The following is a 12,054-nucleotide window of genomic DNA, read 5'->3' on the forward strand; positions in this document are numbered from 1 at the left end:
AAACGTCAACTCTTTTATTCTCCGCCGATGCTGCCAGACCTGCTGAGTTTTTCCAGGTAATTCTGTTTTTGTTTTGGATTTCCAGCATCCGCAGTAGTTTTTTGTTTTTCTCTGTATTCTATGTACTTGTTTGTTTGTATGGTGTAACCTTGGAGTTGGGGGCAGCAGGGTGTCACATCATTTTATTATTATACTCTGATGGAATCGTGCACAATAATGTTTCTCAGGCACAAGATGAACTTGAAGCTGAAGGTCTCAAAGGGGAATTTGATCGCAATCAAGCCTCCAAGACCTTGGCTACTACCCTAAACAAGCTCATAGACAAGCTTGAAGAAAAAGAAAATTCACACGGAGAGGAGGATAGGGACACAGGAAAGGGTAGTCCCAGTCGCTCTTCAAAACAGACAGGAGGTACGCAACATGCATTTTTTTTGTTCACTTCTACAAGCCTTGTGGGGATTTTTTTTCTTTTTCCTCCCTTCATATAGAGACAGAGAACATGGCAAAAGTATTAAACAAATACTTTGCATCTGCCTTCACATAGGGAATGGATGAAAGAAGAGGGGAAGTTATTGGCAGGGTAATAATAGAGAAGGGGTACTTAGGGGGGGAAAAAAGTGCATGTCGAGCAGCATTATAAAGTTTGCAGATGATACAAAACTTAGACACGCACAAAGTAGTGGGGTGATGATGAGGATAGTTGTACCCTTCAGGACAACACCAGCATAATGATGCAATGGGCAGAAGCATGGCAGATGGAGTTCAATGTGATGTTAAGTGATGCACTTGAAAGACTGTTATGAATATAGAAATAGGAGCAGAAATAGGTCATTCGGCCCCTCTAGCCTGCTCTGCCATTCATTAAGATCATGGTTGCTCAGTTTGTTTCAAATTCCACATTCCCATCTACCCCTGATAGACTTTAGTTCCCTTGCCCAACAAGAATCTATCTACCTCCACCTTAAAAATATTCAGTGACCCTGCCTCCACCACCCACTGAGGCAGAGAGTTCCAAAGTCGCACAACCCTAGAAAATTCTCCTCATCTCTGTCCTAAAAGGGCGACCCCTAATTTTAAAACAGTGCCCCCTAGTTCTGGACTCACCCACAAGAGGAAACATCCTTTCCACGTCCGCCTTGTCAAGACCGTTCAGGATCTTATATACTTCAATCAAATCACCCCTCACTCTTCTAAACTCCAGTGGAAACAAGCCCAGTCTGTCCAACCTTTCCTCATAAGACAACCCACTCATTCCAGTTATCAATCTAGTAAAAGCAAAATACTGCAGATGCTGGAAACCTGATACAAAAACAGAAAATGTTGGGAAAAACTCAGCAGGTCTTGCAGTATCTGTGGAGAGAGAAACTGTGTTAACGTTTCGAGTCTGTATGATCCTTCTTCAGGCCCTTCTCTGAAGAAGGGTCATACGGACTCGAAACGTTAACTTAATTTCTCTCTCCACAGATGCTGTGAGACCTGCTGAGTTTTTCCAGCATTTTCTGTTTTTGTATCAATCTGGTAAACCTCCTCTGAACCGCCTCCAATGCATTTGCATCTTTCCTTAAATAATGAGACCAAAACTGCACAAAAAATACGTTACAAATTATACAATTTTGAAAAGTGTTGATGAGCAGAGAGACATTGGTCCATATGCACAAATCCTTAAAAGTGGCAGGGTAAGTTGATAAGCGGTTTAAAAAAAGTATATGTGACACTTGGGTTTATAAATAGAGACACAATATAAAAGCAGAGGGAACTTTATAAATCATTGGTTAGGCCTCAGTTGGAGTATTGTGGACAATCCTGGCCAGCATGCTTCACGAATAATGTAAAGGCCTTGGGATACAGAGGAAGCTTACCAGGATGTTATCGGTGATGAGATACTTCAGTTATGAGGGGAAGTTGGAATAGTTAGGGCTGTTCTCCTTGAAATAGAAAAGACTAAGATGTCACCCAGTAGAGGTTTTCAAGATAGATCGAGATTTTGCCCCGATAAAGGAAAAACTATTCTCTCTGGCAAGTGGGTCAACAGGCAGGTGTCATCTATTTAAAATGATTGGAAAAAGATAAGGAGGGAAGATGAGAATTTCTTTTCACTGAGTTGTCAGGATCTGGAACGCTGTACTTGGAAAAAGGTAGTCGAAGTTGATTCCATAATTTTAATTTGGAAGGAAGTTAACAGGTAATAAAAGATAAAGAATTTACAGGATTATAGACCAGAAATGGGGGTGTGGGGCTAAGGATGACTCTTCTTCAAAGACCTGGCACAAGCAAAACATGACTCCTCCTTCTGTACTGTAAGTTTCTATGAATCTACTTTATCTCTTCCTTTCTCATCGCAATACTTTTTTTCTCTTGAATGATTGCAGGGTTTTTGCCTCATACTTTTCTGGGAGTGCATCTCATAAAGTAATCATGACATCCTGACATAAGCCCTAAATTTCCTTTTTTATTAGTGTAGGACAGTGGAGATTCAAACTGTAGTTACTATCTTTTACGCTACTTTACAACCGCCTCTTTGAAGGCTGAAAAGTCTGTTTCTCAAATCTTTCTTCATATTTCAGACCTCTGATTTCAGGAATGAATCTCATTGTCTTTTTCTGCAACTTCAACACTTGTATGTCTTTTTATATGCCTTGGTGACAGACTTGGTCACAATAGCCTGACCAGGACAGTATATGATCTGACATGGCTTCTTCAGACTTGTATTCTATTGTATTGACTATGAACTTTAGTATTCTGTTTACTTTATTGATTGCTGCTCTGTGGTGGTTGGATATGTTGAACCTCAAGTCTACTGAGACCCCAGGTCGGTCTCAATTCTATCTTTAGACCATTCTTGGGAGTATGTGTATATTTTACCCTTTTTTTGTGTTCTTCCAGTATTCACATTGAAATATCATCGATCTCTGTAATGCCATTTACATACCTTGTGCACTTTACATTTCCTGAATTTCCTCCTCAATTAACTGTACCTCCCTCCTAATTAGGCATCATCTGCAAGTTTGACCACTTTGTAATGAATTTATGAATTCAAGCAGGTGAATTAAATTTGAAACTGTAGTGATCCCAATACCCTGGAGCACCCCCACTCTGTCCTTGCCCTGACATGACTCCTTCAACCAGTACTTGCTGTTATCTATGCTTCAGCCTTGAACCTCCACAGTTTTGAGGTTAGCAAAAGATTTTGGGAAGTCTAGGCACACCCATGTTGTAGAACCTTCTGCAATTCCCTTAGGTTGTAGTGGTTGGAGGTTTGTTGAACGAGGTCTTCTCTTTGAGTCTGCACTCATTATTGCTTGCTAGGTTATTACAGATAATCCTTAAGGTTACTCCTGATGATGAATTCCATTGTTTTACGTTGTTCAGCCCCATAACATAAAGAAAAGAAATTGAACATGATGTAGAAGAATGGGTCTGTAGTTGCCTGTCTGTTGGCCTGTTTTCAGCCAACTTGGAACATTGACTCCCTCATCATTATCAATGCTTCAAAAATCTGTGCCCTTGTTTCTTGTAGTACTTTGGGACACATCTATCTCTGTTTATTTAATTTGTTCTGAGCTCCTTTAGCCTGTTTGGAGCTTCCTCCTTGCTTATATTCAAGTCATTAACTACTTTAAAGGCACTGGTCCACTACAGAAGTGTTGTTTGAATAATACCCACCAATCAAGGTGCTTGAGTTAATCTATCCTTTCTTTTGAAGTTAACCTTGAACTAGAATACCCATAGATTTTAGCTGATGGTTTAGAGCAGGAGCATCACAAGAAAAAAATTGGGATGTTTTCTTTTGAAAAGAGGTGATGATGCTTTTCATTGAGTTCTATGCCCTGATGATGGCCTGTTAAACCTACTCACTTTTTTCATAACCTATCCAAGTGTAGGGATGTAGGCATTTTTGTGGAAACTGAAGGCCTCTAAATATTACAATGTTAGGTTTTGTGTACTGTTTTTAAAAACTCAAATGGACTTTGTACCTTTGCTACTGACTTCTTGCTGCATTTCAGAAACTGATGAAGAGACTGAGGGGCACGTTAAAGTCCGAGTCACAAAAATCAACCCAGGCAGCCCACTACATAAAGAAATGAAAGTGCGTGAAATGAGTGGTACAGACCCCCAGCTCAGGCAGATTCAGAATGTGGTGAAAGAGCAGCTGGAGAAAGCAGGATTGAAAGCAGAAGGTAGTTTGGAGACTATTTATACTGCAACAATAGGGCTTCTGCCATGCCACCTCTGTCAGAAAACTGCATTTCCTTCACTATAACACTTGGGTGATGCAGAGCACTGCCCTTTTTTCTCTGGTTTGGATTTGGGCCAGAATGATGGCATCAATGTCTGCCAGTTGTAAAGGTGCCAAGTGAAATGAGTATGACTAGCTATGTGACACTAAACCATAAAAATGCCCATAATGATGCACTAACTTGGAGCTTTGCTGAGTCATCAGGATAACAGTGTGGGGAAAGTGAATAAAGTACACTCTGTGGAAGGGTATACTTTGAAGATGTGCTTAAAGCATTGCTTCTATTTACCTCTTGCTTATGAAAGTGTTTAATGTTGACAGTGGGTGCCAGAAGTGGAAATATGTTCAAATCCCAGCACTGGTCTCCCTCACCTTGATTATCAGAAGGTGTAGAAAAGAGATGTGTTTATTAAACTGCACTGTATTCTACCCAGCTGTGCAATTCATTGAGCATCATCATTTTTGTGCATGTATGTTTGAACCCATTTCCATCTAGATCATTGTATGCAAGGTTCAAAATATCATTTCAGGGGCGACTGAAGAGTGGCTGCCATGTTAAATGTTTTTGATTTTGGTTCTGTTCTAAATGTTTTGCCAGACTTTACAGGTTCAACCTAATTGATTCTTAAATCAATTAATCCAGATCATAAAGCAGTGGAATTTTCAATCCTAAAACATTTAAGGTTCGGTTATATAGGCAAGGTTTTAAATTGCTGTAAGCACTGAATCTTTACGATGTGAGGTGATTGGCTGCCCTTGACATCAAGGCAGCATTTGACTGTGTGTGATATAACCTAACAAAACTGAAGTTAACGGGAATCGGCGGAGGGGGAAACTCTCTGGTGATGTAAATGCATTGGAAGCAGTTCAGAGAAGGTTTACCAGACTAAATACCTGGAATTGGCAGGTTGCCTTATGAGGAAAGGTTGGACAGGCTAGGCTTGTATCGGCTGGAATTTAGAAGAGTAAGGGGTCACTTGCTTGAAGTATACAAGATCCTGAGGGGTGGATGTGGTGAGGATGTTTCCTCTTGTGGAAGAATCTAGAACTAGGGGGTCACTGTTTAAAAATAAGGGGTCGCCCATTTAAAACTGAGATGCGGCAAAATTATTTTGAGGGTCGTGAGTGTCTCTTCCTGAAAAGACAGTGGAAGCAGTGTCTTTGAATATTTGTAAGGCGGAGCTGGATAGATTCTTAGTAAGCAAGGGGGTGATAAGTTATCGACGGTAGTCGGGATAAAGATTTGAGGTTACTATCAGATCAGCCATGATCTTATTAAATGGCGGAGCAGGCTCGAGGGGCCAAATGGCCCACTCCTCCTTGTCTGTATGTTCGTATATCTAGCACAAAGGAAGATGGTTGTGGATGTTGGAGGCCATTCATCTCAGTCGAAGGACATCGCTGCAGGAGTTCCTCAGGGTACTGTCCCAGGCCCAACCATCTTAGCTGCTTCATTAATGACCTTCCTTCCAACATAAGATCAGAAGTGGGGATGTTCGCTGATAATTGCAGAGCGTTCAATACCATTTGCACCTCCTCATACTGAAGCAGTAAATCTCCAGACACAGCAAGACCTAGGCAACATTCAGACGTGGGCTGATGTGTGGCACAAATATTTCTTGCCACCTAAGTGCCAGGCAATGACCACCCCCAAAAGAGAATCTTAACAGTCTCCCAATGATATTCAGCAGCATTACCATCGCTGAATCCCTCACCATCAACATCCTGGGGGTTACCATTGACCAGAAACTGAACTGAGCTAGCCGTATAAATAGTGTGGCTGCAAGAGCAGGTCAGAGGCTGGGAATTCGGTGTCAAGTAACTCCCCAAATTCACCATCTACAAGGCACAAGTCAGGAGTGTGATGGAATGCTCTCCCCTTGCCTGGATGAGTGCAGCTCTAACAACACTCAAGAAGCTTGACACCATCCAGGGCAAAGCAGCCTCTGCTTGATCTGCATCCCATCCACCACCTAGATTGCTCTTCCTTCACTGTCGCTGGAGAAAAATCCTGAATAGTCCTCCCCAGCAGCACTGTGGGTGTACCTACAGTGGGTCAAGAAGGCAGCTCTGCACCACCACTACCTAGGGAGCAATTTGGGGTGGGCAACAATGCTGTGCCTGTCAGCGACGCCTACATCCCGTGAAAGAATAAGAAAAGTATAGTTGGCTATGATTTGACGTAGATGGGCTAGCTTGACATTGGCTTATTATTTTAATGTGCTAAAATCCTGGTACTTAATTTTTTTTGCAATAATTTTCAAAAATTGCCATTCTCAATTAATCAATGTGATTGTGTAGCTATTCCTTTCCTTGGAAAGGGTCATCTGTAGGTCTTTAAAACAAAATATTGTCCTGAAATTTAAATTTGCCACCAACCAATTTTTGAGCACTTCCTGTTGGGCTTCCTTTAACCAGGCCCCTGGTGGTCAAATAATACCTGAGTAAATACCCTCCTGCCCTGCCCCACTCCCCCAAATCTACTCTCTAATTTTCCAGTTAAGAATGAAATTTTAGTGTACTTGAGTAATTCCTTCCATGACTACTGTTCATATACATTTACTAATTGAGCTTTTTTATTATATTTCTCAGTTTATGCTCACTTAAAATTTGCTTACTGTAACATTTTTTTCCTAAATTATTATTGGAGCTCATTTGCATCAGATTGTTTCTCAGATTTCAAACCAAGGAGGGGAGTGTTTTAAATCAACATGCCCATTTACTAGTTTGTTATTTCTGTTGTGGTATACCAAAACTCTTTCACCCTGGTGAAAGCGGAGTTTTGTTTTGGGTAACTGTCATTGTCCTTCAGAAGTCCTGGGAATGTGTGAATATTTGCAAGGACTGACTTTTAAAGGCCACCGGAGGCAGGAGTGGTATTACGGTGGCAACACCATTTCACACTGTTCTGCAAAAGATTGGTAATTCATGCAATTTGAATAAGTGATGACAGCCAAGTTAAATAACACAACAGTGGTTAGATGCGGGGGGAAGTACTAGAAGAATTGCGCCCACTTAGATGCGGCTCATGCTCCAAAGAATTATATTGAATATGACGCAGATCTGTCCTTTTGTGTGTTCAATCTGGTCTGAAGTAGCTCATGGCAATTGAGTAATTAGGGATACAAAACCTTTCACTGGCTGCAAAAGAAATATTAAATATTTTTACTGCGTAAACAGCAATGTTACTAAAATAAAGTTTTCAAGGATGTAGTGACAATTCACTGTGAATAAATATTGGATTTTTTCTTCAGGTAAAATCGAAGTGAAGATTGTAACAACTGGATCACTTGGGGATGATGATGATATGCACTGGCTATCTGAAGAAGACACCAAATCCTTCAGAGAGCTTCTCATCAACTTACTGGTGAGGATGTTTGTACTGCTGCCTTGTTACTAGAAAATTTGCAGTGAGCAAGATTGTGATGCTGTTTTCTCCCCAGGATGTGTTCAGAGCAATGATCTCCATATGCCTTCTCAATCACAGATGCAAGGTGAAATTTACTGAGACCCTGACCCACTAGTAGGGCATTGCACAGTGCGCAGTTTATTGGAAAACCACTGGCCCACTGCATGCCATTTTCCATTCTTTAATAACTATTAATACAGTGCACCCTCCATTTTCTGATGATTCGCTTACCAATGGTGAGGCCTTTGAAAAATCCACCCATGAACTCTTGCAATCTGTTATTGGTTGCGGTTCTTAAAACATGCTCTCAGTTGAGTTTTTGGTTTTGGGGGTTGACACATATCCAAATTTTGGGCAAGCTCAGTATGGTCTTTCCAATATCGTGTCGGAAAGTTTGACTAAAATAACATGCAACTTACATTGACTTGTCTTCTGCCCACCTTCTCAGTTCCTTTTTTTTAAACTGTTCCTCCTCCTCCCGAGACCTGCCATATTGGCCCTCTCACTTAGTGCCAATGTAAAGGTATCCAAGCCATGTGTGCAGGGCGCAGAATTCCAGGCAATTGGGTTGACCAAGGATAAAGCTCCATAAGCAAATAGTGATCGACCAGGAGTAATAGCAGTCTGGCTGTGATCACTTGAAGGAACCTCAAGAATGGGAATGACTATTGTGAAAAGCTATAAGCATTAAGGAGGAAGATCGGGAAGAAATATGACCGTTTCTCTGTCTTTTGAAATCTGGCAGGCCAGGTTTTCATCTGTCGACAAATGGAAATGCATTGAGCATGTGTAATTTAAAACCTTAAATTCTTGTTTTTCCCAACAGACTGGTGGTACTGAAGAGGTTTACAAAGAACAACAGAGACAACAGCAGTTGGAGGATAATTACCGTTTTGTGTGGGGGGAGAGCCAAGAAGAAGCGCAATCATCAAGCAGCACAGATTCTGATGATATGGACTTCTAGGGACACATGACTCTTGGTATAAACCAAATACATCTTCGGGTGTTAGCACATGAACCAGTCAATTTGCACTTTGCCATGCATAATGGCATATTTGTGATCACTGATCACAATAGATAATAAATGAACCTGCAGAAGAACGGTCAAATATTTGCATTTTTATTGATAAGCTGAAGTGGAATTTTATGTTTGTCTGATGCAGTCTTCTTTGTGGTGGAAATGGTGTGTATGGGTAGTACTTAAAAACTTATGAATGTGTTTCTTGGTAATGAACCTAATCAGCAAAACACCGATGCAGTCAGACATTCATTCTCCTTGGCCTGCAGACAAATGTGATTCCATAAGAGGTAAAGACTGTTCACTAATTTGAAGAGTGAGCGATGAATGTAATGTTTTTGTCCCAAAATGGAGTTGTCTCTTTTAGATTGAAAGTAGAAAGCTGGATAGGTGAAGAATTGAAGAGTAAGAAGGCTGAGCAACCTGGTGGGAGAAATCACTGGGATTGCTACGCATCAGTATAGCAGTAGCAACCTGGACAGTAGAGCTTCAGATAAAGCCAACAGTTCCAGTCTTTAGATGCCATCACTGGCTTCAAGCTATTTGGGAGGTATTTATTTCCAGATGGTATTGTTTCTGCCAAATTAACCAAAGTCAGAGACCATAAAGAGTTGCTTCCTTTTTTAATTTCTGAACCAGTGACCAAGATTTCCTTGTTGTATCTTGAAATGGCAACTTGCTGCTAAGAAAAGTAGAGCCAAAATGCAAAATGATCCACCTTCCCCTTAGTGGTTAGATATCATGGCTGCCAGACATTTGTCTCTGGCAGCTAATCATTCATTTTATTGAAGTTGGTGTATATGTTTGTTTGTTATCCTTGATTTCTTTTGTGCTAACTGCTTTGTAATTCAAAGAATATGGATTAGCTTTGTGAATAATGCAGCAGCTGCAATGAAAGTTTGCCACACTTAGACCAAGTAGATACCTACTTTCTCCAATTCTTAAAATATTTGGGCAACACTGTGATTGAATAATGTTTAATAAAAATATAGTATACAGTTTACATAGTGTTTAACCATTCTTTTTCCTGAATCAAGTGGGTGAAAGGTTTTACATGCCACCCAATACTGAACTTTATTTATTTAAAGCTTTCACAGTCAAGGGCTTTAGATAATGCACTGAAATGAAGCCATCTAACCTGAGCATTTGGACTAATGTGAGTTGATCAGGGAGACGGCATGGATTTTTAAAGGGCAAGTCATATCTAATAGATGTAGCTGATTTTTTTTGAGGAGTTAACAAATGTGGTAGATAAGCAACTGTCTGTTTGTTATTGACGTGGACTCCCAGAAGCTTTCAACTAGGTTCCACTTAATGAGACAGTGGAATTGGAGGCAACTTATTAGTTTGGATGGGGAATTGGTTAGGAGAAAGGAGTAGGGATAATGGATAGTACTCAAATTGACAGGGTGTGACTTAGTGTTGTGCCCTAGGAATCTGTACTGGGGCCTCAACTTTTTTTTAAAATTTAGACTTCACTTAGATGAAAGGATAGCGAGCCTTCTATTTTGCTGATGACACTTCAGTGGCACAGTAAATAGCGTAGATGGGAACAGAAAGTTGCAAAGTCCTGTTGCTAGATTGAGTTCAACGTTAGGGAAGTGTGAGCTCACTGATTTTAGACCTAAAAAAGATGAGTATTTTCTACATTGCACATCCACAGTTCCTTCTAACAGAGTGTGTGTTGGGGGTTGAAATACAGAAATCATAGGTATAAAAACAGTTGAATAGATCAATGAAATGTTGGCCTTATCTCAAAAGAGGGTGGTGCAATGCAGATGCTTCAGAATGATACAAGGGCTAAAAAGGTTAAATACAAGAATAGGTGGCATAGATGAGGCTTGTATTTCCTTTGAATATAGAAGTTTATGGGCTGATCTATTTGAGATGTTGGAGATGATTAAAGAGTTGGTAGGGTGAATGGAGAGAAACTACTTCCTCTCGTACGAGAGTCCAGAACAAGGTGGCATAACCTTAAAATTAGCTAGGCCATTCAGGGGCGATGTCAGGAAGCACTTTTCCACAGAGTGGAAATCTGGAGCCTCTAACATGAAAGGCCATCTCGACCTGAAATATTAATTGTTTCTCTCTCCACGGATGCTGCCTGACTTGAGTATTTCCAGCATTTTCTGATTTTTATTCCCGATATCCAAGTGGTATTTTGCTTTTTAGTGTGCGCAAGAGGGTAGACTTTCGTTTTATATATCTGGGTATCCCAAAGCATTTCAACACCAGTGAATTGCTGTTGAAGTGTGATCGCTGTTGTAACACAGGCGAACATGGCAGCCAAAATTGCAGGTTGGCAATGCAGATTTTTAAAAAATTTTCCAGACCTGTCTGTTGCTTCTGCTAGTGAACTTTAGCTGTGCCACTGGTTACAATCTTCAAAATTTATGAAAATATGTTTTGGAGTTGGGGGAATAACGTTGAACTATTGCACATCATGGTTGTGTTGTAACTGATTATTTGAGCGACCCAAGTGTTTCATAAATTTGAGTGCAACAATATAAATAGTCATGCAAGTACAATTTGCAAGTACAATGGTCTTGACAAGATGGACGTGGAAAGGATGTTTCCTCTTGTGGGTGACTCCAGAACTAGGGGGCACTGTTTTAAAATTAGGGGTCGACCTTATAGGACAGACGAGGAGAGAATTTTTTTTGAGGGTCGTGCGACTTTGGAACTCTCTGCCTCAGAAGGTGGTGGAGGTGGGGTCATTGAATATTTTTAAGGCAGAGGTAGATAGATTCTTGTTAGACAACGGAACCAAATGTTATTGGTGCTAGATGGGACTGTAGAACTCGAAACACAAACAGATCAGCCATGATCTTATTGAATGGCGGAGCAGGCTCGAGGGGCCAAATGGCTTACTACTCCTATTTCGTATATTCGTACAATTGAATCGGATCACCAAAGCCATTTTCAAATTCATATTTTTGAAATTAATATTTACAAAGTGCAATTCACTATTTATCACATGATAATGTACAGTATGAAAGATTACATGTGACTGAATATTCCACTCTTGGCATCCAACAGCTCGCTTGTGACTGATACAGGATGAAAAAGGAACATTAAGCAGCTGATGAAATGGCACAGATAAAGAAGTAATAGAAATGGAAATTAACCCTTTTGTTCCAAAGCCATTTAAGGACCTTGCACTCACCACTTGAATTGTCATCTTAAATCTGAATGGTGCCTGCAGTATTTCTTGTGTAATGGAAAATGACTACACAAATATTGCAGCTTTAATGTAAATATTAACCTTTAGAACTGACAAAACACCCTTATCATTGAAGCCTTTTACAGTACATAGCCATCCCATTGCCAATCCTGGAGGAAAATTTGTGATGGCAGTATGCTCCAATGTTGGTTTCTTGCAAAACACCA

The 12,054-nt window shown here is 40.4% G+C and overlaps 1 protein-coding gene across 4 annotated transcripts in view; it reads left to right on the plus strand.

The window, feature by feature from the left end:
• os9 (OS9 endoplasmic reticulum lectin) overlaps window positions 1–9,667 on the plus strand; it is a 57,947-nt gene extending 48,280 nt beyond the window's left edge. For 2 of the 4 annotated variants that reach the window (XM_078534553.1, XM_078534554.1), the window contains exons 12-15: window positions 228–411; window positions 4,005–4,178; window positions 7,492–7,604; window positions 8,473–9,667. In XM_078534553.1, the coding sequence (XP_078390679.1) occupies window positions 228–411; window positions 4,005–4,178; window positions 7,492–7,604; window positions 8,473–8,610 (609 nt within the window). In that variant the 3' untranslated portion in view covers window positions 8,611–9,667. The remainder of the gene's footprint in view (window positions 1–227; window positions 412–4,004; window positions 4,179–7,491; window positions 7,605–8,472) is intronic. The other 2 variants (XM_078534555.1, XM_078534556.1) reach the window with 1 other exon arrangement.
• Window positions 9,668–12,054: the final 2,387 nt, after the last annotated feature.

This window comes from Cetorhinus maximus, chromosome X, assembly GCF_964194155.1.
Source record: "Cetorhinus maximus chromosome X, sCetMax3.hap1.1, whole genome shotgun sequence".
In the NCBI taxonomy this organism is placed as follows: Eukaryota; Metazoa; Chordata; class Chondrichthyes; order Lamniformes; family Cetorhinidae; genus Cetorhinus; species Cetorhinus maximus.